This window comes from Epinephelus moara, chromosome 14, assembly GCF_006386435.1.
Source record: "Epinephelus moara isolate mb chromosome 14, YSFRI_EMoa_1.0, whole genome shotgun sequence".
NCBI lineage: Eukaryota > Metazoa > Chordata > Actinopteri > Perciformes > Serranidae > Epinephelus > Epinephelus moara.
In genome coordinates, this window is record NC_065519.1 from 15,853,096 (window position 1) to 15,880,861 (window position 27,766).

At 42.4% G+C, this 27,766-nt stretch overlaps 2 protein-coding genes across 3 annotated transcripts; one reads left to right on the plus strand and one right to left on the minus strand.

Annotated features, from left to right (window-relative positions):
• fam98b (family with sequence similarity 98 member B) lies at positions 1-7,077 on the plus strand. The gene is made up of 8 exons (XM_050062685.1): positions 1-209; positions 798-946; positions 1,038-1,166; positions 1,267-1,442; positions 1,560-1,640; positions 1,725-1,841; positions 1,934-2,101; positions 2,183-7,077. The coding sequence occupies exons 1-8, from the start codon at positions 172-174 to the stop codon at positions 2,498-2,500; spliced, it is 1,176 nt and encodes a 391-aa protein (XP_049918642.1). The 5' UTR covers positions 1-171; the 3' UTR covers positions 2,501-7,077.
• A 1,505-nt stretch (positions 7,078-8,582) lies between these two features.
• Positions 8,583-27,449, minus strand: ptpn21 (protein tyrosine phosphatase non-receptor type 21). Of its 2 annotated transcripts, XM_050062679.1 has the most exons (20): positions 27,286-27,449; positions 26,205-26,500; positions 24,622-24,791; positions 24,071-24,168; positions 22,195-22,262; positions 22,026-22,096; positions 21,443-21,530; positions 21,202-21,290; positions 19,063-19,150; positions 18,632-18,711; positions 18,397-18,504; positions 16,321-16,381; positions 15,725-15,806; positions 14,084-15,612; positions 13,363-13,503; positions 12,150-12,368; positions 11,543-11,671; positions 11,217-11,451; positions 9,272-9,432; positions 8,583-9,120 (listed from the first exon to the last, which is right to left on the minus strand). In XM_050062679.1, the coding sequence occupies exons 2-20, from the start codon at positions 26,382-26,384 to the stop codon at positions 8,992-8,994; spliced, it is 3,726 nt and encodes a 1,241-aa protein (XP_049918636.1). In that variant the 5' UTR covers positions 26,385-26,500; positions 27,286-27,449; the 3' UTR covers positions 8,583-8,991. The 2 variants fall into 2 exon arrangements, with proteins under 2 accessions (XP_049918636.1, XP_049918637.1); XM_050062680.1 differs by lacking the exon at positions 18,397-18,504 and having other exon boundaries at positions 27,286-27,447.
• Positions 27,450-27,766: the final 317 nt, after the last annotated feature.

The window sequence follows — 27,766 nt, forward strand, 5'->3', positions numbered from 1 at the left end:
GTCGCACATGTTTCCCCCCGGCACCCGTACCTAACCGGAACAGCAAAAAAGCATGAGAGCGCCGTAGAAATGAATGGGTGCAAAATTTGTTTATGTTGACATTAACGTATGACTAACGTCGTCATGTTTTCAGCGGACTAACACAAGTAATAAAAACTCACGGATTCAAAGATGGAGGGCGACATTTTGGACTCGTTAGAGCAGCTCGGGTAAGCTAATGTTAGCTTAGCACGGTACCTGTTAGCTTTGGTTATAGCATAACGGTCAGTTTATGTTCTCAGTGTGTGTGTTTTTAAAAAGACAGTGGCTGCTAGCTAGTTTTAAAGTAGCTGATTGAAACAGCACCTTTTTCTTAAACATGGAGGTGTTAATGTAGAAAAACAGAAAAAGGAGTGCTTCTTTTGGTGGATAAGTAAAAAACCTTCAAGGTGCTCTTTGGTGCCGGGGTGATAAATGGTGGCAAAAAAGGAGGTGACCAAGGCACTGTTTAAGTCTAAAGGTTAAAAAGCCTTTATTTGGAGTGGCTAATACATTATAAAAGATAAAATGCACCTACGCGTTGCGGCACACAGCCTTCATCAGGGTGACAAATCAATCATGAGGACACAGGTCAAACCTATATAGGTAATACCAGGAAGTGACATCAAGAGCATATGAACAAACAGGTGACCCAAATGAGGGGGAAGAGAAAAACACAGAATAAACACAGTATCCCTGACAATACCAGGAAATAAATACCCTTATAACCTAAGCTAAGCTCGGTGTTAATGTTGTTTGTCCCCTCTCACTGTCCGTAGCTATGATGGTCCCTTGCTGGACGAGAAGGCGCTGCTCGGAGCCGCAGAGGGAGGCCTGTCCTCTCCAGAGTATGTGGACCTATGCAGGTGGCTGGCGTCCAGGTTGAAGCCGCTGTGTGACCTGGAGGAGAGCATTACTTCCGGTCCAGGTGAGCCACATCCATTCACACCTGGTTCTGATACAGTGAAGTGTCAGTTTACGTCACATTGAGCCTGCTCTCTCTCTCTGTCTCCCTGCAGACGACATGGACAGCCTCCAGCTGGAGATGAGCGGTCTGCTCAAAGAGCTGCACTGTCCTCATGAAGCCGTCGTCTCAGGGATTCTCAAGGGCAGCGTGCGGAGTACAAAAGATCATCTCAAGTTTGTGTGTACGTCATGAAATCATGCTCTTTATTCCAGTCATTCTGCTACAAGCTCTCTGTGTGGTCAGCGAGTAACTCAAGAATATGATTCTGTCTCCTTATGAAGTGTTTTTAAGCTCTGAGCTCCAGGCAGCTCAGATTGTGAGGAGCAGACAAGTGTCTCACAAACACCAAGAAGAGAGTCCGGTGTGTCAGGAGCTGCAGGCCATCTGTGAAACACTGAACTTGTCAGAGCCCAGAGGACAGGACGCAACAGGAGTCCTCTCTCAGGTCCAAGACAAGGTGGGACTTTAATGCTGTTTAAGTACTTTAATATTCGATTCAAATTTTAGATCTGACCGCTTCAGTGTGTTTCCTTCCTTATATGGCTAATGCATTACATCCTGTGTGTCACTGTAGGTTGAGAATGTACTTAAAGATCTCCCAAAAAGCGTCATTGGAAACCCAGTGCTGAAGAAGTCTCTAAGCAGTGAGCAGTGGGTAAGAAGATGAACTGAAATGCACCACGTCATATGTTGTGTCTGTACATTAGCAGCTGGGTCATCTTTGCTTCTTTTTCTGCAGGAGAAGCTGCACAACATAAACACAGCTCTGTCTTCAGAGTACGAGTGTCGGCGCAGGATGCTGATCAAACGGCTGGACGTCACTGTTCAGTCTTTCGGGTGGTCGGACAGAGCCAAGGTACGTTTTATATAAGTATTGTTGTCCTCTGTCTCCGTCACAGAGGGATCTAAACTGCTGACAATATCTTACGTGTGCCTGTGGTTTGGCAGGTGAAGGTGGACAGCATGGCGAGGGCCTACCAGCCTAAGAGACACTCTCTGAGCCCTCAGTCCACGGTGGACATGGCCGAACTGCTGGCTGCCAGAGAGGACATCTGCAATGTGGTCAAGACCAGCAGCGGCTCCAGCAGGGAGAAGACGACCTGTGCTGTCAACAAGGTTAGGATACGTTTTTTTCTTTGGCGGTAAACGCCCTCGTCCTGATACTTTCCTCTGACACCACATTGCTTGTGTTCACAGATCCTGATGGGAAGAGTCCCGGACAGAGGAGGACGTCCCTCTGAGATACAGGCCCCGCCTCCTGAGATGCCACCCTGGCAGAAAAGACAAGATGGAGGAGGAGGAGGTGGCTGGGGAGGCCGCGGCGGTGGAAGAGGAGGTGGCGGTGGCGGTGGTTGGGGAGGAGGAGGTGGAGGAGGGAATTGGGGAGGAGGTGGAGGAAGAGGAGGAGGAGGTTGGGGAGGAGGTGGAGGAAGAGGAGGAGGCTGGGGAGGAGGTGGATGGAACCAAGGAGGACACGGTGGACATGGGGGGAAAAGAGGACGGTACCAGTATTAACTTCTGATATTCTCATGTAGTTTTTTTAAAGTGATCCGTGTGTCGTGTTCGACATGAGCGCAGTTCCGTTTTTTTTTTTTACGGAGGGAGGAAAAACTTTTTTTTATCTGATGCCAGTAAACTTCCCTCATGTAGATGATTTATAAAGCTCCTATTTTTACTTTTATCAGTGTTTCATTTTGCTTTTTTGTTGTAATATACTCATGAGTGGGTTAAAGTGAAAATACCAGTGATACTATGACATCATGACAAGTACTTTCTTGTACTAGAACAAATGATCTAACGTATTTATTGGGCCATAACACTGTAACTGTGTCCCAAATCCATATCACACACTGATTCTAAGGAGCTTTTGAGTATGTGTTGTAAATTAAGTCAACTTAAGACAGTCAGTATAAGTCATAAAACTTGATTTAAGTGTTTTTGAACACCCCTGTTCTCCCACAATGTGATGCACAATGGAAATAGAGGAGCTGCTCACAACTGGAATACTTTACCAACAAAATGACCATCTGTATATCAGTTACCGTGAAACACAAAACTGTTGCTCAGATAAGATGAGGAAATACAATAAAATTGTTTATTTAAGGCAGTATGAATATTACTTACATGGAAATTGGGCTTTGAATTACATATCAGTTATGGATCATTCATTTGATCTAGCTCTGTGAGACAGCGCATCAGAGAGGGGGAGTTATTTGTTATACGGCACCTGGCATACTGACACAACACCACTTTATCCTGTTAAAACAAAGCTCACAGCTTGGATTCATTTTTATAAAAAACCTTTTGATGGAATATAAAGGAATACAAACAACTTTCTGGGTAATCAAGTTGACTATATGACCGCTTCAGAGGTAACGGAGGGAGTCACCACTCTTGTTTACCAGGCCGATAAATCTCAGCATTACTGTCTTCTTTGGTGCTGGTACCAGTTTCAGTAAAATGAACTGAGCGATTGAACTGTGGAGAATCTAGCCGAGCTAACAATACGTAGCATCTCCATATTGACAGAAGTTTAACATTTATATATTTGTATATGCGATCTAAGCAGCTAACTAATGTTAGCTGAAGTAGGTAGCCAACAACTTGTTTTATACATCCAAAGAACGTCTATAAAAATGAAATGCATGGCAACCAGATTAAGTGTCTAATTGAGACAGGCGATTATTTGTCAGAATGTGTAGCCACACCAGGTGTTAGACTGGGACTAGGCTTATAATTTAAGGTTTACAGTAGTCATGCCATGTCAAGTTGAATTCATGCACCTCCATGGAAAACAGTGAACGGATTTATTATTCACTGAGGACCACATTTAACAACCACAAAACTGTATCAGAACATCAGTTTACAGTCTCTCACAAATTCGTGCAGTATATTCCAAGTCTCATTTATCCAGTTGTATCCTCAGGACTTCCCAAACACATGCATTTTCACTGAAAAACCTTGGTATTGTAGTCTGGCTTTAAAGAGATTATAGATGAGTTTCACTTGCAGTTCATTTTTAAATAGTCAGGTTTTAGCGAAAATGCATGTGTTTGGGAAGTACTGAACATACGACTGGGTTAATGAGACTTGGATCATACTGCATGAGTTTAAGAGTTTGCAAACAGGTGTTTCAATATAGTTTTGCTGTTGATAAAATTGGTCCCCAATAAGTCAATATATTCACCATTGTCTGGAGGCATGCAAGAAAAACAAAGTCTTCTTCACTAATTGATGTACAAATGGTCACTTTGTGGGTGAAGTATTCCTTTAATATGAATAAAAACTAAGAAAACAAAAATTACTATGAAAATTTTGGGGAAAAATAACTGGTAATGTATGTTATTACAATAAGTTATTTATACTAAGAGGCTCTAAAAATGAATACTGTGCACAGTTTGTAATATGGAATAGACCCTTGTCACAGCAGACATTTTGACATGTAGGAAAAGCACAGGTGTATTTAATAACATTAATGATGGCTGCATTCCATTTAGGGCAGGTCCTGGTACTGTGCATACTGGCCCACATATGCCCAATCCCAAACCACTCCCTACCCACTACCACTTCACTACCGAGTGTCACTCAAAATCAAGTTACACTCGCAGCTGCGAAGGGCACTCCTGATTAAGGGGAAGTGTATGAAAGAGAAGCCAAACCATGGGATGGCCTCGCTACTCTACCGGAAGAAGGAAGCAGATGTAACCATGGATACCGACAGGCACTTTGTGAAAGCAAAATAGAGCAACAGGCTATTAAAAAAGCATTTAAATATTAATTAAAATTAGTTAAATTAAAAATAAACTTGGATAAGTCAGATAAGAGATACAGTGCAGTGGAATCAAAGTAATTAACTTGTTCATGTTTTCTAGACACAGTTTACACATTTACACATTTACAGATTAATTCATGTGGGCAATCTTACCTCCATCTCTGCTTCACAGCATTCCTCTTTTTAGTGAAGAGACTCTCATTTTTGGTTTTTCTTCTGTCCCTGTGAACACAGAATTATATATTTTTTTACAGATCATGAGAATGGGATGAGGAATTTTTTTGACAGTTTTAAATAGTTTATTCAAGCATTTGGACATGTAGGTTTTCATCGTTTGACACCAAACATTCTGTGAGTTTGTTTGAGACTGTAAAGTCAGCGTGAGGAAAACAAATGTGTGTGTTTGACCTAAAATATTTTACAAAGTAGAAAGACGGAACTCTTACATTTGAACGTTGTTTCCTCCATTGTGATGTTGCGCTTCCTGCTGGGCTCATTAGAAGCCTGCACTGATGCACACTCGCTATCTAAGGGCTGAGCAGTCCACTCACACTCAGCAATAATTGGTTTGGGACGGGATTGGGCCTTAATGTAACCGAGCCATCGTTAATGTTCTTAGTTTCACCTGTGCTTTTCCTACAATGAGTCAAAATGTCTGCTGTGAAAAAGGTCTACTGAGACACATCTTGCATTTTTGACAAGGTCAGGGACAAAAACACTACAATTTTTTTAAAAATTTTTTTTACATCATATAATAGTTTGTCACCGTGAACGTTTTGTCTTGAAAGTGCATGTAGTTGAAGTGTTAGAGGGATTTGTAGATGGAGTAAAGGATGTTGGAGATGATGGTGTAGTCAAGCAATCTTTCCCTGGCTGAAGAGGCATCAGTGTGCACCCTGAAGATTAAAACCAGGGTTACCTGTTAGAGAACAAGCTGAGGACACTATGGAGAGTCAACTGGGGATACACTTTTTTTTTAAACCTGTATTTTACGATCCTTGTCAGACTGAAACTGTCAGCTCTCACCTCATTTGCTTGAAGATTCTGCACCAGCTGTGATCCTTTGTCACCTCTGAATTTATCCAATAAAGACCTTTTCCAATGATGTTAACTCCTCTTATGTTGATGTGATGTACAGATACTGAAGAGATTGAGAGGCACTACCTCATTCCTACCACAAGGTGGCATGATTGGTGCAAACTCAGACACAGCAGGTGATCTTTAGAAATAAAAAGAGAGGAAACAATTTACTTCCAAATGTTTATTCTCGGCTGAAAAGATTCTCTACACTGTATTTTCCAATGGCATACCATTCTTTTGTTCAATAGATACAGTTTATACATAGTTTGTACAATAACCAATATTCATAAAAGCAGAATTTTACATTGTGTACATTATGAACAACAACATACCTGTACATGGACACAACAGTTACATCTTGGCCACAAAACAAAAATCACTCTTTTCAGTCTCCACGCTAAGACTCAAGCAGTATCTTAAAACCAAAAAAACAAAACAAAACCTGAAGCAAATTCCTTAGAAAAATCCAGTTAAAACACATCTCAACATTCTTGACGAGGTATTTTCCTCCAGTTAAGTTAGATCAGAATCATCAGGGTAAGACAAATGAGGGACTGACAATCACTTCACTTTGGCCACTTTATAAATTAAGTTGCTGCCTTGAATTGAAAGGCAAATATTTCAAATTAACATTGACTTCATGTAAACTTTGCTGCGCCTGTGAGCATCGTTTCTGTACAGGTGAACTTCATAGGGGCTTTAAATCCTTCCCACAGCTGCGGCAGGAAGTGAACGCATTCATAAATACTCATGAGGCCACGTGTAACAGCAGGAAGTGTCTGCGGAGAGACATTTCTCACCGGAGTGAAAACAAGCGTGGCAGGCAGAATACTGTAACTAGAGATGGTCCGCCCCGTCAGACTTTCATTGAGCACCAGGGCCGACACGCTGTCAGTCATGTCTCAATACTATCAAATGGCCTCACCTCCAAAGTTTCCTGTATTTCACAATGACACAAAGGCCAAACTGTCACAGCTCAAGGGATGTGAGCCAATTTCAGTTATTGTTTGTGTGCTTCTCACATGTATCGACTGGCATTAATAAACATATCACTGCAATCAAACAAGCATTCAATGACACTGAATTAGATCACCTTCAAATTTCCTTCATATGCAAAAATACAGTCTTATTAAACTTTACAAGGCAGACGTTTAGGCACTTCTTTGTCATGACAAAATATTTTAAAGTATGTTGATTTTGCGCAAATAAAGCACTCCGTTCAAGATTAAAAAAAAAAAAAGGCTTAAAAACACAAGTATAAAATTAACTTTCCAGTTTTAATCTCAGCTCAAAAACCTGCAGTTATTCCTTCACTTTACTTAGCAACATTTCCACATCATTTCTACTTCCCATCAATCCAGTGTTCTCAAAAGACCAAACCATCATGTCACGTCATCTGGACAGAGAATATACAGTTGTTTTTAGCAGGTGTGTAATGTTCGATGGGTACGAGGGCTTTCCTAATATGGAAATTGCTCATACCGGGCAGCACAGCCACATTAAAGGTGCTGTCTGCAATTCTAATCCAATACACTTTGTCAAATTTAGGGAATATCTTCCAATGGGCTGCTAGTTATTCATTCTGTGTGCGCTGAAAAAACAAAATCTTCTGTTCATACACAGCCCTGGCTCTGTATACGGGAAACAAGGTGGCTATTCCAGCCAACCAGCAACAGGGGGCGTTCATGGTCACGCACATGGCGGGGGAATGGCCATGGTTGTATAAAGAGAAAGGTAGTGCGAGATAGAGGGATGGTATATTTGGGGGGTGGTATTTGTTTGGGTGTTGAGTTCAAATTAGGGATTTCAGTTTAGGTTAATTTTGCGTTCGATAGCCCGACACGCGGGTAAATTTAAAAGAAAAAAAAGAAGCCAAAACAAGAGGTCTTGTTTTAGTCCAGTGCTACGTTGACTTAGTGAGCGTTAGCGCTGTGTTTCAAAGCACTATCCATTTAAAGGTAGCAAAGTTTAGCTGTTTTTTTATTAGTACCGGTAAATGTTTTGCGTTTGCTGACAGTCAGCCGGCTAGCTGGTGTTAGCATGTGGAAACATAGTGCCTACCGCCCACTCTCTAGACTCCTAGCTTAGCTAACGCTAGCTCTAGCTTTTTTGCTAGCTAGCGGGATGCTCATTCTGCGATTACCGCTACTCACATAAACGTGGCGTCCAGCCTCCAGTCTCCCCCCAGGTAGACCCAGTGAGTAAGTGGCTTCATTTTGAACCACAAAACCCCTTTAGCATTGTTAACTATGTTAGCACCATTAGCCATACTGACATTGCTAATGGTGCAAAAAGAGCTAATGCTGAAGGGGGTTTGCGGTTCAAAATTGAGCTGCTTACTCACTGGGTCTAACTGGGGGGAGACTGGAAGGCGGGCACGTTTCCACAGCAATGTGTTAAAAGTGGCTGTTGCCAAATGAGCGGCACTACAAGCTAAGGTTAGCTTCCACCAGACCCAGATGGTGCACCGTGCAGTAAACTGTGAGTAGCAATTTTAACGTACAGACAGACATTCGTAACTGGTCGAAAATATTCCTCAGTGTTGAGATCCCTAGTTCTCCAGAATCGCAGACTTTCAATTAAATGCAGGAACAAACCCCCGTCTGCACCAACACACGATTAAGTTGAACTTCATCGCAACTCTGATCAAACCTCGAGAAAACCTGATATTGTCAGAGCTTTGTCCGCTCTGTCTTCATCACTACAGAAACATCCTTCATCATCAGAACCAATTGTTACCAAACAGCAATCCAAAACACATTTATTTAAAAAGTGACCTTCGTCAAATGCAAATACAACTGTTCTCGATACATATCTATAATAAAGATTTGTTTTAAATGCAGCTTAACATTGGTTCATTATGTACAGCAAAGTACTGTAAAAGTGCTGGGCTTCATTAAGCATGTAAAAAATAATATAATACTGTTTAGAGGCAGGTCATTAAGTCTTTACGCAGTATCGCTTCATCCTTCATATCATTCCTTCAGCCTTGCCTGATTTAATACTTGACCAGTCCACCACATAGCAAAGCTACAGCGAGCAGATTCGCACAGCTGCGTCATCACAGTGCAGTTTGGCATAAACCTGGAGTAAACTCCTTCCTACAATCATCCGTGATGACGGAGTACGCCGGGGGCTGGACAGACACTTGTGCTCAAATGAGCCTGGAGTTGCGGAGGTACTCGGTGAGGACCTTGTAGACGAAGGTGTACTGAGACAAGGTCTGAACCATCATCATTCTCTGAGCACGCAGCTTAAACAGGTATTTTGGGACATCCAGCACCTGAAACAACAAAGACTTTTAGTTTGAGACAGACAGCAGTGTTTCATCTAAAAATACACCACATGGCAAAGCAACCCAGATGACACCACCGGCTGAGGTCACAACATGGAAAAAGCTGTAGTAGTACGCAGGTTTTAAGTGAGGACATTACCTCATTGTGCTCCAGACAGGCTATCATGATCTCAGACAGGATGACCACACCTGTCCTTCCCACACCAGCACTGCAGTGGACCAGCACAGGTAGGTTGGTGTTTTTTGGGTCACTGATGCTGTTTGTGTGTCTCCTCACAGACTGGATCTCCTCCAGGTAGGCTGCAGAAAGACAAGAACACTCACTTAAGATCTCATTACATACACAGTAAATTAACAGTTAACAGTCAGCTGTTCTGACACTAAGCAGTACACTAGTAATGTCTTTTAACTGTTCCGTGATCAAGGCTAATGGGTAAAGGAGATTGTGTCTTTGCGTAGCTGCTCCAAGGCTCTGGAATAGCCTTTTATATTTGTGTACATGATTTATTGCTATATATTTGTGTGTCATTCTTTAAATTTGTACAGCACTTTGGTCAACTGTGGTTGTTATTAAATGCGCTGTATAAATGAACTTGATTCAATTCTGATTTAGTATCACAGCAGCATATTGAATTCAAACGAATACTTCACAACCCAAGTGACCATTTGTAACTCAGTTATGCCCTTACGTAAAAAAAGAAAGAGAAAAAACAAAGTCCATATTTAGCAACAGCTAAACTATATCAAAACATCCTTTCACAAACTCTCATACAACTTGTGCAGTATAATCCAGATCTCACTATTTAGCTGTATGCTTGGTACTTACCCAACAGACATCCCTTTCCACCAGAGAACTGAACAGTAAGTGACATTTATTCATGCTCTCTTCAAAGCCAGACTCCTTCGATAAAAACAGTAATTTTACCTCGCTGAACACCTTTACCTAGTGTAACGTTGCCTCAATCATTTTGTTTGTCTTTATATGTGACTTTGATGTTTTAAGGGTTAGTTCAGATTCACCAAAGTCAGAGAATAACAAAAAATAACTGATACGGGCAGTGGTAGACCAACAGCTCCCGTTTTCAGTGAGGTAAAATTACTAATTGTGTCAGTGGAGAGCATAGATCAAGTTTTACTTTCTGTTCAGCTCCCCATCGGAAAGAGCTGTCTGAAATACAGAGCATATCATTGGATAAACGAGACTTGCATTATACTGCATGAGTTGTGTAAAGCCCAGTTCAGACCAAAGATTGCGACGAGACGAAACGAAACCGTTTTAGAACATGGATGCAGCAGTGTGAACTGGCCTGTCTCAACCTGACTCAAGCCAGCTGATGGTGTCACCTGCAACTCAGCTGGTCAAATCTCTGGTGGCTGGTTTAAGAACATAAAGCACGTCACCTGTTTGTACAGCAAGTCAGCTTGTAGTGAAGTCCTGAAGCTGGTAATTTATTATTATTATGGTGTATTGAATATGAATACAGTCCATCTAATGCTTGTTTTATTTCTGTTTTTCATTGCTACTACAAATGCAGCTGTAGCCAGTATCTCACTATCACTATCGTCATTCATATTTTAAGAAGCTACAAATTATATTCAGCCACAAAATAAGCCTGAAGAGCTGAAAACAGAAGTACAGAGAGTTGTTGCATAGAGGTGATACAACGTCTCATCTAGCTGCACTGGTGTGAACCAGCAGGTTGTTAGAACTTTGCAGAACAGCGCATTGCAAGTAGCTGCCTGTTTGTTTCAACTCGTCTCATCCTGAATCTTTGGTCTGAACTGGGCTTAAGAGTTTGTAAACAGATGTTTTGATATAGTTTTGCTGTTGTTTAAATGCCTCCTTTAATTTCTATTCATCAAGAACTTCATTGCCATGTGAGAAAAACATTTTTTTCTCCATGAATGCGATGTAACATGGGGCAAGTAGCTGATACACAAATGGTCATTTGGGGGGTGAAGTATTCTTTTGATGTTGTGATCAATGCAAACACAACAGACATATTTTCTCCTCTTCCAGCAAGACATCCAGTCATAAAAGCATAATGGCCATAAAAGGATAAACGGATACAGATCCCACTCACTGAGGAAGCCTTTGAAGTCCTCAGGACACCCGTGGTCAGGCCAGTCTGTGTACTGCAGGTGCCAGACAGTCCTCTCTTGGCCCGTCAGGAGGTGTTTGATCTTCAGCCCCGTGGTGGCATAGCAGCCGGACTCTGTGCGGAACCGTGTGGTGATTTTGAAGCGACCATACGTCACCGTGTTGTGTCGTGAGCCAAGTCGGGGCCAATACCGGAAGCTCTTTTCTCTGCCGCTCTCCTGAAGGAGGCAGATGATGTACAAATAGTTAAATCCAGGTAATGATGAGGAATAAAAAGATTGTGGAGCTGTAAATAGGAAATCAACGCACCTCTTCAGCAGTGACCATGGCGATGATGGAGACACCCTGTTCCCAAACCATCTGCCAGAAGTCTGAACACGTGTTTGTCATGGGACCCTGTGTGGCAATGTAGCTCCACTCCTGTCCACCTACTGTTATCTGATGAGACAAGAACATTCGAACAGTTTAAATTAAGTTAGTTAAGTCCTGAATCTGAAGCAGGCCATTCTTAAGTGCTTCCATTGTTTGAGATGCACAAGTATTTTCCTGCAAGTTAAACTGTGCCTACTACAACTTAGTTTCTAAAGTGTTCAAGATGCACTTAGATATGATCCAATCAGAAAGACACTTCAAAAACAGTTCCGTATCAACATTTGCCATCCTCTGACAGATTAAAACACCATCAGTTAATAATATAAATAGCGATAATAATAATATAGCAAGGTGAAATGCCAAATGACTCAATCTGGCGTTGGCTTTTGCTTTCACTTTTGCTGGCAAGCGTGTTTAAAAGTAGTAACCTTTAATTAGAGCATTCTACAGTGGGTGCTTTTTGTCGTCTTGATGATGAGACAAAATCACGTACAAGTGAAAACCACAAAACACAAGCGTGATAATGCGTCTCTGAACAACTTACTCTAATATGTGATGCATTGATGTATCCCGTGTTGTTCTCTTTAGTGGGAACCAGCTCCACTCTGGTGTCATCGTAAGGCAGGACGTCCTGGAAGCGATTTTTGTCTCCGCTCTCTTGCAGCTGGGCGATGGTGCACTCCCCCGCTGGACGACGCCTTGGGATACTCTCGTACTCTTTCATCAGCTCTCCCCTCTCCATATGCTGCTCCAGCACCTTACACTAACACACATATGAATAAGGAAAATACATAAGTGCCATGGGTAATGCAGCCCTGATTCCTAAACAAGTTAACCTTATTGTATAAATACAATTGATGTGGAGAGATGTTCAGTATGATTCCTGATTTTAAGTCAAATTTTTATCAATCTACAGCATTTGTACTTTACTTTCTATTACTGTAGTTTTACTTTCTATTACTGTAGAAATATTCTGACTTGTGCTTGCCATGAGGAGATTTCAAAAGTGAAATGGTGGATACACCAAGTTTTGGATGCAAGATGGCACAAAATCTATGTGAAAATCTTTCAAAAATAATTGTATTTTTTGTACAAATCTCTAAAAACTGAAAATATGTTGCACCACTCTTGCTTAGTTATTTTTGTAACTGTCAAAACATCAAAAAAGGATGCATTACTATGACGAAATTTGATGGCAGTAGTGGAATTTTGTCAATGATGAACAGACAAATGACATAAGGAGGTGGATTTATACAACATATATGCAAACAACCACCATGTGAAGAAGTCAACACTTAAAGAACCTTCGTCCTTAGTTGACAGTTCTTGTGTGTATGACACATTTGAGAATCCACCATGTACTCACAGATGATATTTCGTTAACATTTACAACCTGATTAGCTGAAGAGCTAATCATGATTTTAATGTGTCTGAAGTTTATCTTTTGTCAAAGCTAGAAGCATCAACATTAACAAGGCTGACCAGTTCAGCCATGTGTTAACGTCTAAACAAGAACACTCGCATGTATCCTGCATAGCACGACCTCACCTATCAGAGTGTTAATAATACCAGCACAACCAGCAGCTCCTGCTAATGAGCTTGTTTTGGCTGTAGACAAGTTGGTTACAATACATAAGCAACATATAACAAATCTTACATATCTCTTAAGCTGTCATTTCCTAAACTTCACATTACTTATGTTATTTGTTTTTGGTTTACAGACACCACTGACAAAATGAAAAACTGAAGCACCCTACCCTCTCGTCATTAGAGGCTCGTTCAGGCTCATCCTTGATCTCTTCGTGCATTGGCTGCCTGGACACTGACAGGCCATTGAGATGGGCCACCTTCAGAGGGCCCATCTTCTTCACCTCTGACCTAGCTCCTTTCTTCATGCCCTGGTGTGACAAGTAGGGACAGATAAAAAAATGAGAATGGCTGTGTGTGAGATGTGCAGTGAGGGAGTAAGTTTCCAAGAGGGGAAGGACAGCGCAGCCTCGTTGCGTGTTTTCTCAGTGAATGTTACCTGTCCGGTTTTCCAAGGTACATTCTTTCAGTACGTGTCAAGGTGAGCTTGTTTGCGTCATTCAAGTTGGCCACTGAAACTACCTCTAAGAGTTTGTACATGCCTACTCATGTGATCTTGATGAGACACAGACATGTTGTGTTACTGAGAAAAAACAAGTGCCTACAACTCGTTAATATGGAAAACTGTACACTAGCTTTTTGGAAGTGGGTTCTCTGAGGTATTTAAGTGCAGCTACAGAGCAACATGAGGCTGGATTGTAACTGAATATTGTGATATGTGATATGCAATAAATTACAGTTTAACTGCTCAACATGCCGGAAACATGAACTCATCTTGCTTTCAGGCAAATTCAAAAACAAACATCCAGAAATCTCCACTTCTTGATTTCAAAATATTTGCTCACCATTGTGCTATGCTAATAATGTGATGTAACTGGGAACAGGACTCACCGGTGGGGGCAAACCTTCCACTGTTTTCTTCCCAGGAGGCACATCAGACACAGGCCTCTTCTTAATGTCTTTCTTGGTCTTCTGCTTGGCCTGGCCGCTCAGGTCTCCCTCAGAGACTGACGGCATAATCCTTGGCTGTCGTAAATCCGACAGCAGGTACAGAGGCTCGCCTTCCTGGATCAGGGGGTGAACCTTGTACGTCAAGGAGCTGGTTATAGAGGGGTCAAGAGAGGAGCCTATGGGATATGCGGGAGGTGGCTCTATGGGAGTCTGTTGCTGATGCGTCAGAGAAGACAGAGATGTCAAGCTGTGATGCTGTTGTGACGGCGGGTCGGGAACAGTCGCTGCGATTGCATCCTGAGAGAGCGGAGTGTGACGTCCGCTGTCGTCCTCGAACTCCTCTTCTTCACCGCTGCTGTGAATCAGCATGGTGGCGTCTGAGAGGGACTTTTTGTGTCCATACTGCACGTCCTCCTTAATGTCACCCCTGTCCCCTGTCTTTGTACGTTCCAAAAACACGTTGAGCTGAGAGCCCTGAGAGCGCCCGCCATGCGGGACCGGAGGGGGCGTGGCAGTTTCAGCTGCTGAGGAAGACATAGTCCGCTCTTTGACCCTCATCCCCTCGAGACTGTGTGCTAATCCGGCGATCTCGATGGAGTTCCGCTTCTGAGCATGGTATGGGTGTCTCTGTGGGGGTCCGCTGAAAAGAGGCTCCGACACCTCCTGTAAAGAGTGGGCTACAGGTAGGCTGTCCTCTTGGAAAGTCTGGACTGAGTGATGCACACGCCTCGTGATGATCAGGTCTGGGTTGCTACTGCTGACGTAGAGGTGACGCGACAGGTCTGGTGTGCTGTTGGCAGGCCGAGGGTGGGCGTACGGGTAGGGTGGAGGTGGTCGGTACACCTGTGTTCTCATGATGTTTGGGGCTGGATACTCCTGTGCCTGCTGTAACTGGACATTAGTGAGCTCCGGGACACTAACCGCCCCCACGACTGGCCTCCTCTCTGTAGGGTAGGGGTATGGAGAGGGACTGTGGAAGCTGGAGCCTAGATGGAAGGGGTAGTGGTGGTGCTGAGCCGCTCCGCCATGCTCCCCTCTGATCTCTGGCTGGCTGTAAACCAGAGGGTCGGGTCTGCTGTAGGCGTACGAGTTTCCAATGTTCAGGTTCCTCATAGAGTGGCTCTGCCGGTGCTCTTGAGACAAAACCATCCCTCCTCCTGCTCCCCGGTTCTTCTGACGCATCACTGACTCATAATCCGGAGTGGCGCGGTAGGAAGGTGGGATGAGAGCGCTGTGGCGATGCGAGGGGACATAGTCCGGCCTGGTGATATCGCTGGTGATGGATGGGTTGGAGGACATGGGTGAGGGCTGGTGGTAGTGCTGGGGATTGGTTAAAGAGCTGGTGCTGTGGGCGCTGTACACGCTGCCGTTGCGCAAACGCCCTCCGCTGCTGTATTCCAGAGGGGGGCAGTCCAGGCTGGTCTGGGAGTGGTAGTAATAACCATTCTGACTGTTCATGTACAGGTTGTCTGTGAGAGAGCAAACACAAAAAAATGTAGCACCATGTAATAACTTCAAATGTTACCCTATGCACTCACTGTCAGGTTTCTAGATGCAAGCCACTCTCTATACAGCAGTTACCTTGTGATGATGTGTAAGGCTCTGTGAAATGACCATTGTAGTGCATCTGTGGAGGAGGCATCATGTAGGCCTGAGGCTTTGGCTATACAACAACAAGAGAGGCATTCAGTTATGGTTCATATGATATGGTTCATCACTGTCCAAGAGCAGAAAAATGAATAAACTGTGTGGTGACTGGTGACACACCCTTACATCATGTGCTTTAATGCATGCCAGAGAATCATTAGGGTATTGTGCAAGCACGTCACGGTAACCACTTTTGTTGGACAATAACTTGTCACAGAAGCAATTGTGATAAAAAATATTACAATTATGTTGACACCATTTTATGCCACTGTTATAATGTCAATAAAATGCATAGTAATGCAAGAATACATTTTCAAAGCACTGGATCTTAAGAATATTCAGAAACTGGAATTGGAATGAAAAAAAAATACTTAACATATTTTCATGTTGACTAAAATGTTGGTGGCATTCTCGTGTAAACAAACATGCATGTAACACAACGAACGATAAGTTGATGACGTAATTATCGTGAAAGGCCTGGCACACACACAAAATGTGAACAGTGTGCTTTGAGTGAGCATGGACATTACCAGAGATATCCTGGTAGAGGATCTCCGTCTGACTGGGTTCACAACTGTGGGCTGGGTTTGGCTGATGGGAAAACAAATGTTGGTCAAAAAACAATGAACTAACCCAATAACACTACTACTACTCAGATTTTTTTCCAATATATTACTTTGTCCTTCTATCATTTAACTATGAGGAAAAACAAACGGCAAGGTTCAGACCAGGTTGAGTCCATCAAACTTGTAACACATCACTTAACTCTTCTCCAGAACCTCATGCAGGGGTTTGCTAAAGTACACCAGCAAGCAAGGTGTAATGGAGAACAGTTGTGTGATGTGGATTAAGTTTGACTGACTAATAAATGCCACATAAAAACTATATAGTAGGAGGTGTAACAGTACACAAAAGTCACAGACCCAGGTAAGAAGAAGTCACGGTTCGGTGTCGGTGCATTGCAGTGGAAATTAAAAAAATCCACAAGGATTCATTTCTTTTTATTCATTTTGAGCAGACAGTAGTGTAAGTGTCAAAGATGTGTCGAAATCCTCTCACTGAGATCGCATTTGTTTGGTTTGGGAAAGAAACGATTCTAAGATGCATCCTGATGCAGTCGTGGACGATTCAGCATCAATTCATAAATGTCAATAACTGATTCTCTAAAGGTTTATTAATAACAAATGAGGCAAAACTCTCGCAAGGCCAGTGCAGCACCCGGACAGTCCATAGCACAGACCTTGATCTCTTCGTGCTAAAGTTAACTTGTATATCATCTTCAAAAAACGCAGCAAGTGCAAGTTTGTTTTAAGTTAATGTCTAGGTAACAACATTTGTGAAGTGAATGTGAAGTATTTTGTGAATACTTTCTACACCATCACCTAGAAGCTAACATTAACTGAGTGGAGGAGCGGTAAACGCGTCAGCAAACAAGACCGGCTAACCAACACACTGCAGTATTAAACAACATCTAACACCTCTGTGGTGAAGAAAACAACTTAATGCTAAGTCTGTTTATATCAAAGCGCCTTCACTCTGCCTGCTCAGCATCTTGGCTTTTCCTGTAGCTAATGTGCAGCAGAGACGCTGCTCTCTACTGCTGAGGACGTTAAAAACAACACAGCAAAGCACTCCCCCTAATTTTGCTATTTTCATACAGGCAAGACACTGTAGGGTGCTTTTAAATTAATTTGTTCATTGATACATTCATATAACTTTTAAGAACAAAAGGCTGTAGACCATTTACTATTCAATAGAACATGAATTGCATACCATTTCTGGTTAAATATTACAGTACGTGAACAATGGACACTGGCATGTCCTGTTTTTTAAAGCTAGGGTCTGGAAGCATTTTGACAATAAAGCTGAAGGAAAAAGGGACCTGGACAAAATCCACAGTGTATGCAAGAAGCCTCAATCATTTTGGATCACTACAAAAACAGTATGCTATGTTTTAAGCATGGAAAATCATTTTATAATCCAATCGATAACCTCTGAATCGTAATTGTGAGATGCCTGGAGATTCCCTCCCCTACATTTTACCCACTGCCAACTTCGGTGGTCCATTTGCAGTCATCACAGTGTGACTGACTCGGACATTAATCAGCTTGCTGTGCTGACTTCAGCATATGTTGCTAATGGCGTACAGCTTAAAGTTTCCTCTTGTGAAATTTTGTTACGCAAGTGCATCAATCTACATACAGTGTATTCTGTGCGCACCAGACCGTGACCCCTGTACTGTGACAGTTCGAAAACATAAACTTATATATAGATATATACTATTTACATAGTGCATACCTAGAAAATTTTGATCTAGAATTATCTGATCAAAGCTTAAGTAAATTAAATAGTTACAGATACTGAAAAACAGATTGTAAATCAAAGATTTAAAAAGACGTCAAAGTTAAAAATGTAAAACACACCACTTTAAATGAATCATAAACCAAATAAATATTCTTTTTACTGATGATAAAACACTACATGCGTCACAACACAAGGCCCACTTTAGATATACAGTAGAGATCCTGTTTGCTTTGGCATTGTTGCCTAAGCAATCAGGAAGGGACGGGTGTTGGCACCTGCTCGATAGCCATACTGTTGCTCACCCCTTATTAGAAGGCAGAGAGGGACGAGAGAGCATTGGAAAGCGAGGAAAGGATAGAGTGAGAAGGGACTTCTGGGAGCCCTCAGAAGGCAGGGGGTCACACTCCTCTCTGAAGAGAGAGGAGGAGAGGAGGATAGAAGTGAGGCTACACCAAAGAGGAGACACATGCAGGAGACGACAAGGAACAAAGAGACAGGAACTGGGCTAGACATGTTAAAAAGAAAAAACACACTTACAGGCTACTCTTGTTAATCTTATAAAACTTGAGTCTGGCCAGACACATCCGGCACACATATTTGGAGGTTTCCATGTCATCCTACACAACAAAAACAAGAGGAGAATAATAATGAGATGGTGAGGCATTAGTTAAGAGGTGGTGTTTGTTTAGTTATCTCAAAGCAAATCCATTCCTGAGTATGGCCTCAAATATTTCCACATTGACTTTCAGCTAATGGTATGCGACTTTATGACCCACACATGCGCAACATACCCAAACAAACCCAGTTACAGCCACACCCACACACACAAACATAGGTGCATTGTTCAGTTTAGCTGATGCTAAGCTCCGCAACCACGGCACTTTCCAATTTTGCTAAATCAAATAAGAGAGTGGAATGTCCCAGGGGATGGGTGGTGGAGAGAAGGTGCGATGGCAGGAGAGACTTACGGTCTGGAACTGAACACTCTCCTCTCTGTTGGCTAGCTCCAGGACAAAGAAGGACCTGTTGTGACTCATGTTGTTAATTTCATTCCACCTACACAGCCAATTAAAGCACGGTGGCAGAGAGAGAGAGAGAGAGACAGGGGGAAAAAAACACATGATGTCATGGCGGTCACAAAACCTTGCAGCATTTTTTAAGAGACTGTGGCACCGTTTTAACAATGCATAATAAAAGCCATACACATGTGGGAGTCCATCAAAAAGGTATCTAGTCCTCACAATGGTATGTAGATGACACAGTTCAGCCAAGGTCAAGAATGTACACTTCCTCACTAGACTGACAGACAGTGCTCCCACAGTTTTTATCAGCTATCACAGTCTACCTGACTCATTTTCTCTTGGGCCACATTCAAAGTCTAGAAAGTATTAGTGAACATTACAGGAGACAACCCCTTAAGAATAGTTGAGAGCTGTGCCACAAAATCTGTACTGACTCGATCATCTGTTTCAATATAATTACTGCTCTCAATTTACCAGACAATCTGTATTCTTCATTGTTAGAGGCAGAACATATTTCAGTGGCTGGTTGCACAAAACACCTTCTCCTTAAGGGCCCATACACATGCCGCGTCTTTAACTGCCTGGAAAACGCGAGGTCGTGTGCTGGGTGCTACTTTTGTGACTTTTTTGTGCCAGCTTCCAAGAGTGCAGCGGATGGTTACATCTGAGGGTGCCAACAACCTTAACAAGCACTGTACCATGGCCTGTTTACCTGAAATCCTGAGTGCAGAGCTGATCTCCTTCCAGGAGCTGTTTATAAGTGTGTAGACCTATCGTCCGTGGGACAGATGTAAAGCTCTGGCAGCCCTGCACTAACATGATCAACTTTTCTCTATTTAACAGAATGATATTTACGGAAGAAGAGAAAGATATCTGTGAGCTGTGATTGGTTGTTCCTTGTCATATGACCTGGCACTCAGGAATGCGTGCACACGTCTATATTGACAACAATGAATTGAAGGGCGCAAAAACGCGGCATGTGTACGGCACCTAAGGCTTCCTTAAATTGTTCACTTAAGTAACGTTGTTCCCTTATCTTGGACTTATGCTTAAGGAATCCCTTTAAGTTACTTGTTGCACTGAAGACCTTAGCAACTACAGTAAGACAAAAACTTGAAGTATCTCTGACTGCATCTTGACTGCAACATCGCTGAGTTTACGGCAAGAGATGAAGAAAATACACGCATCTCGAGAGGAGTGTTCTGCGAACGGGAGAACTCAATGGATATGCTTGACACTGAACAATTGATTTTAGAATATAGATCTGACCGGCAGGATTCAGGATTTGTCTGGTTCGTCTAGAGCTGAATCACTCTACTTTTCACAGCTGAGCTCTCCCAGCCGTTTTTTTTCTGGAATTAATTTTGTTGTAATTTCCTCCCACATTCATTGTTTTCCGTTTGATCAATTTTCTTTTTAGTACATGCTTTCTTTTACTGTATTCTTCCAGAAGTCTAACCTTTTCCTCCTCTGACCAATTTGTTTTCTTGTCTGTTTTTCTTTTGTCATTTTTTACTATCTACTACTACTGTCAGAATTTCACAGCAGTAAAAATCTCTTTAAGTGCAGTAAATGCCTTAATGTTTTTCCTTAACTAAACAAATCTTTGAAGTGATTCTGTGCCACACCCTTAAGCAAGTCCCTCCGCTAAGGAGAAATTAGGCCTTCAGTGGCATACTTGAAGAGAAACCTGAAGGTGTTTTGTACAAATGGCCACAGGACTTCTGGGCATTGCTGTTATAGTCAAACAAACATCTTCCAAATTGTTTCTAGACTTTAGGGCTGCAACTAATGATTATTGTCATTTTCTCGATTAATTGATTAAACATTTTGTCAATAAAATGGCAAAAAATAGTGAAACATGCTCAGAGTAATTTCCCAGAGCCCAATGTGACATCTTAAATTGTATGTTTTCTTTGATCAACAGCCCAAAAATCCCAAACTATTCAGTTTATTGTCATATGTGACAGAGAAAAGCATCAAGTTCTCACATTTCAGAAGCATGAAACTGGCAGGTGTTTGGCGTTTTTGCCTTAAAAATCACTAAAACTATTATTTGATCATCAAAACAGCTGATGATCTTACCTAAATAAAAGGAGCGGCCGGCCATTTTTATGCTTGACAAAGATGCCATCTAGGCAAGATCCCATGGAGACATCTGTGCCTGTGCTGTCCTGAAAGGAGAAGATTCAAGACCGTCTGTTAGGTGAAAGAATCCAGATAGAAAACATGCAGCATGCGAGTTCAAATTCTAGTAAGCCAACGTCATGCTTCTTCAACATTTGGGCTGTTTGGAATCACAGGCCGGACATCGTAAAAAACCCACCTTGGCTTGATAGCTTTCCTGGCCATAGCCTTCCATTTTCTCCACCTCCTGCATGTACAACATCTCTGCCTCTTGGGCTGACAGACCCCTAAAAACAGCAACAAAAACATGAAGACACAACCATCAAAACCCACTGAACATACGTTTAACACCACAGGAACTCTAACAAGCAAAGAACTGCCAAAACGTAAGGCAAAAAAGTAACTTATTCAGAAAAGTAACCGTGCCATGCAAATGTTTTTTATGGTGGTAACAACTTGAGTAGTAAATAAAACAAGACAGATGGAGTGAGGAGAAACAGCCTTCTTTGAAATTAACATTCAGGACAGGGTGGGTAAGAGATGGTCTGATACCATGCTGGGGTTATCAGGGCTGTACAGCCTGTGCAAGTTTAAATCACAGGAAATGGCTTCTGCGTGGCCTCAGTGGAACTCTAAGTGAATCCAGATGACGACGAATAATAAAAATGCAGATTGCCTACATAGATGCAAAAGCACTGTGTTTGTCTGTGCACTCTGAAGAACAGTCTGTCTGTTGATCCTCACACAGAACAAGCCGGCTGATGCTGAGAACACCTGCTCACCTGAAGGACTGATAAAGCAGAGCCACTTTTTGAGTGGCCTCTTCCAGCACTCGCTCATCCTGGATCCAGTCCTGCAAAGACAACACTCAGGATTGATACGATGCTGAGCACAGGACAGCTGCAACATTTTTTCATGTGTTGCCCTCCCCTCAAAAACCATAATGCTTACAATAGGGAACAGCGCAAACTTCTGGAGGAACTCCTGGGAGTCATATCGATTGAAGTCTCCAAAGTCAGCTGCAGACCATAAAAGAAGACACATTAAAAGAGTAAATACAGCAGTGCATACTCGGCATGACACAGCTCTCTGAATACACTCTATTACATGCCTATTTCTGCATTCAGCAGAGGGCAAAATAGACATTCAAAAATTGCAGAATGGTGTAATGCCTTTTGGAAAGCACAAGTGCATGATGACAAGATGAACTTATTTTAGGAGAGGAGGGGCCCGTTTGTTAAGAAAGGGAACTGCTTCAGCGTCTGACAACGTCGAGGTCCAAAACTGCTGCCAGCTTCGGGCAGCCTGCTGGCACCATTCGCAACTATGTTGGGTATCCCAGGCATCAACACTGCTCAAAAGCTACAACTGCCCTTCACTCCAAAATATCCCTGCCAGGGACAGGAAATAGGAACTACCCAGCAGCACATCTGAGGACAAATGCAACGTGTGCAAGACAACTTCACTAGTTGCTTAATCTCAGTGCCTTTCTTCAAATGCACATATAGCATGCTGGTCGGTTATTTGAACATGGCTGCAGCAGTAAGTGATCTCAGTGGCTCTGCTATGCTAACACCCAGGCCTGTAAGTTGCAGCGCCTGATTTAACTTTGCCAGCAGTGTCTGAGATTCTTCTGGCTGGGCAACTGTTGGAGGACGTGTCAGGGCTAAAGCTCACGCAAGGGGAGTTCACATTCACACACAAACACACATACACACCCCTGACCAATTTAACAGGCTGGTTTAAGTTTAATGGGGCTTGTTAAATGCTGTATATTTCAAGAATCATAAAAATGTTCATATAAACCCTTGGATAAGTAAATGAACAGGGGTTTCCGACAAACTACTGTGAGCAGCAGACACATGAGACATGTGTGTCGTTCACAACAACACTTTATGACACCAATTTAAATCCTATCACATTTCAAGTCCCAGAAGAGAAGAAACTAAGTTTTGGATGCAACAACGAGTTTTCTCCTCCTCTAATGGAGATTAATGGGTAACAGTCTGAGCATCAATAGGCTTATTGCAATTCACTAACACCCTAACACCAGCAAACTCGCAGAGATCAACAAAACCCTTAATGAACTGGCACAAGCCTCCTGTGGAAAAATCACTGAAAATAATTCCAGTGCAATATTCATCAATGCGAGGGGTTGCTTAGTGTTTCAGAAGGTGTTGCCTGATATCACGATCTATTGCTGTGTAATCGCAGTTGTCCATATCCTATCGGCCTATCGCCATCTAGTGAAATCGCCGATGAACGATGTCATCGCCCGGGGGGCGGGGGAGGGGGTCATTACGTGTCGCCCCTGAAACGTTCACTTATAGCCTCTCTTTGGCGTTTGAGCAGCTTTATAAAACTCTTGAACATGTAATGGCTCCTTAATTAGCAAGTTGACTTTACATAGACGGCATATCTTTTCAATTTCTCCTGACATTTTGTTGTTTGGTTTGTTCACCGCTCCGCGACATGCGCGTTAAGGCCCGAACATACTCGGGCGGAAGATATGCGGAACGGATTCCGGGGAGGTCCGCGCGTACTCAAAGCGGACGTCCGCAAGCCCTGTGCACGCAAAGCTCAGATTTTACGACCGCGCGGACTCCGCTCCACGCACCTGTGACTGCTCGGCATGTATTTTTCACATCGCGGGGATTTTTCACGGACATTTTTACAGGAAACTACAACGCGGAAGTGCGCTCGACTATGAAAGCCCGAATGACTGCGGACATTCCTCGCGGAGTCCGCTCCGCTTATAGTACGCCCGAGTATGCTTGTGTCGAGCGGGCGGAGGCGTTGACTCAATTAGTATATGCAATCATATTACCTTGCACTGCCAGGCTAGCTAAACGAATAGCTTGTTCTAGTGTGCATGAGATCCTGCCATCCAGAACATCCTTCTTCAGCTGTAGGTAATACTGATATCTGTGGAGGAAGACAGGGTTACTTTGACAAACAGCCGACAACCAGATACGACAACTTTGTTCAGGTTTGGAGAAACCGCTATAAAGTCATTACAGTGGAAAACTTTTTAAATGCAGCGGTATTAGAATAACTTACAACATACTCAAATGAGTAACACTTGATACCTCTGTGCTTGGATTTAAGTATTAAAAGGGATGGATGGGTAAGAAGACATCCCTACAAACTGGCATCCAGTTCAGGTGGCTCTCAGCTGCTGCATCAACCTTAACCTGGCTGAAGCTTATTTACAGGAAAAAAAAACAAAAAAAAAACACTTGGTTGCACTCAACTTTCCTTGGCACTCATTTCCTCACTAAATTGTGTAACTTTTTAACTGCTGTTAGTGAAGATAAACTGTCACTGACACACTTAGGGGCTTAGACAAGACACCTCGTGTCACCGATGGAACATCACCTTGTGATCTCTTGTTGCAGTTGGGTCACACTGGGTATGTAAAACACGACTCCAAAGTAAACGGTGGGCTCCAGCCCATACTTGTCCAGCTGCTTTTTCAGCGGCTTCTCCAAGTCAATCCATCTCTGCTGGTTCTGTTTGTTGAGGTACCACAGGCTGAAGTATGTTATCTAACAGGCACAGAAAACAAGCACAAACATTACACCTGGGCAACACTGTGATCAAGGACAATGTGTAGCACAGATTAAACTTTAGAACAACATTATATGACTGTTTGAACTCAAAATCACACACGCCCTCTCTAAAGTCACATATTTTAAGAGCACAGATTGCAGGTCTCATAATCATCTACATAACAAAAACATGTAAACCAGAAGATACAACAATTGCATCTTCTCTAGATTTATGGCTGTTGGCACTCCCCGTTCAGTCTTGTGATTGCCTTACAATCAACTCACACTGAACACTGATAAGAAAAGTAACCCCTGTAGGCTTGCCGTTTACCAAAGACAATTCAGCTGAAAGAGATCTATTGTGATGTGAAGCCACTCTTAAATGACTACTCGTAAATAACCTGCCAACATAACTATTTTACATTGGATAATACTGGTTATAACTATGTGTAAACATTACTCTCTTTTTCATTATAATTCTGTGAAAAACGACCTAGATCACGGAAAATAATAACAAATTAAGACATGCATCTTATTTCTTTGGAGGTCAATTGCCAATCATTACATTTTACTAACATCAGGCTGACGCTGAGTTAATACAGATTTTCAGACAGTGAAAAGTTAAGTGTGACGAGGAACTAGTACTAGTCTTAGTAACAAAGATCTCATTCCTAAATCATTTACAGTGACAACAGTTGTAGAACCTTTCTAACAAATATTGACTGAGAACCACATGATTGCACAAACAATCCATGTGACATCAAAAACAGACAATGCATTATCACTCACTGCATAAAAGACAATCTCTAAATGAGAGTGGAGGCCTATCACTAGCACTGCTAGCGAGACCAACGCGGCAAAATAACAGACACTATCATGGTGTGCAAGCTCCCATGCCAGATTGCCTGCATATTCAGCAGTCTCTACTGTTCATTTGAGGTGCAACTGGAAATGACAGCATCCCTTTCAGCTCATGACTAACAGGTGGTTTTCACTGTGTGACCATAGTGACCAAATGCAGACATGAAGCTCAGGACATTGTTCAGTCCTGACTCAGAGCTGCTTTTCTTGACCATATTGTCCATGCTATGTGAGATCTGCCACTTCTGTTTGAATGAAAATTAAAAAACAAACAAACATGCATTATAAGTTTGTGAATCTGTGTGATGAACTGTTTACATACATGTTATTACACACACATTCCTGAATTGTGTCATAAGCAGGACAGAGATTATGAGAGATACTATGTGCAAACAATGACAAACTGGTTATCTCAGTTTCTGTTGTCCTGCTCACCAGTTCCTAGTAAAAATGTGACTAATGGACAAGCTCGACGTTGCGGTGAGACCCCAAAAAAAGTCTACAAGACAGAACAATCAGCACTTGTATCGCGTAAAAACACATACATACCTCTCTTAACTCAAGTCTCTGAGCAACTGCCTCCAAACATTCCTGCCCGGTGCTCTCCACTGAAAGTGTAAACTCAACAAACTCCCCATTGAGCAGCTGAATCCGAGTGACAAGACAGCTCTTGCTTGAAACAGTATACCTTCGAGTCCGTTTGAGTTTTAAGCCAAATGGCAAGGGCATGTTTCACACTTCTTCAAGAGGGAGGTCTTCACTTAGTCCAGAGAAATAATCCTCCTTACTGTCATCTCGAAAAGTGTGTGAATGCTACAAGTACAGGTCATCATCAGGTTATGTGTCTGAAAAAAAATGAGACAGGAAACATGTCAATGCATCAGCAAACATCACCAGAATTTACAAGCGTGGAAAAAGGGGGATGCAAAACAGAGTGAATCACAACTGTAGTGGTCAAACTCATCACTATGGCATATGTTGCGGTAATTTTGGATAATCTTAACACGGTCTGTCACCCTGAAACAGACGCCAGACCAGACAAACACAAGACTTATCGTAAAGTAATCCTCTTAAATGCGGCATTTTGTTTTAAATTGCGTTACCTAACTTGGCTAACTCGGATTTGCTGCCAAATTAACTTTAAGTTAACTATAAAAATGCACGAAAAGCAAATCTATGGTGCAGCAATTGTCAGTAGACTACCCGACTTGTGTAATTAATGCAGTCTATAATACAGTTTGCAAGACATTTCCCAATTTTGTGGTTAAATTAATCCCTTTCCAGTGAATAGCCGGATCCAAACACTGACAAGAGCGACCTGATTCAATACGAAGCAAGCTAATGCAAAATCCCTGTTGCTTTCCATCTCAAACATGCATCCCTATTACTTTATTTCACATAATTAATACGATGAAATAAGTTTCTTACACTTATTTGACATGCTCCGGAGCAACACGCTACTTTTAATCTGTAATTACTTAATCCTATAAACTTTACCCGTTAACTACAAGTAGCGCTCAATTAGCTTTAACGCTAGCGTGCTAACTGATGCTCCAGCAAATAGACTGCACCCTTGGGAAGCTGACGTCGCCGGTAAATGTTTTGGGCAAGAAAAAAACGTTAACGTTACCGTTAGCCACCCGCTACAGTTTAGTAGTCCAACTGGGAGTCGGTCCTGGGGTATTCCGCCATCAATGTCTGTGGATAACGCTACTTTTTAAAAGATATTTATCGGAATTAGAGACAGTCCATTTGTATGGAGTTTGTTTGTGGATCCAAACTATCGTTGCACCCCATGCCTCTTGGTCCAACAGTTCACTCAAGTTCCAAGCGTGTTTCGCTTCCTGGGATTGGTGGAGCGACAAGCATATTCCGTCTACATCCGCGGCTCTACATCTCGTATAACTGTGCTTCAGCTGTTGATAAATCGCTATAACACATCGGAATATACTCTGACTTTACAATAATGGAGTACAAAATAAATGAAGTGTCGTACTTTGTTGATTAAATGCGTTATACATGCATTGTAGTGCCTCCGCGGCGGAGGAATACATAGAGGTTTTCAGAGGCATGACATCAGACAGCTGGAATGCCGAGCCGTGAAAATGCCA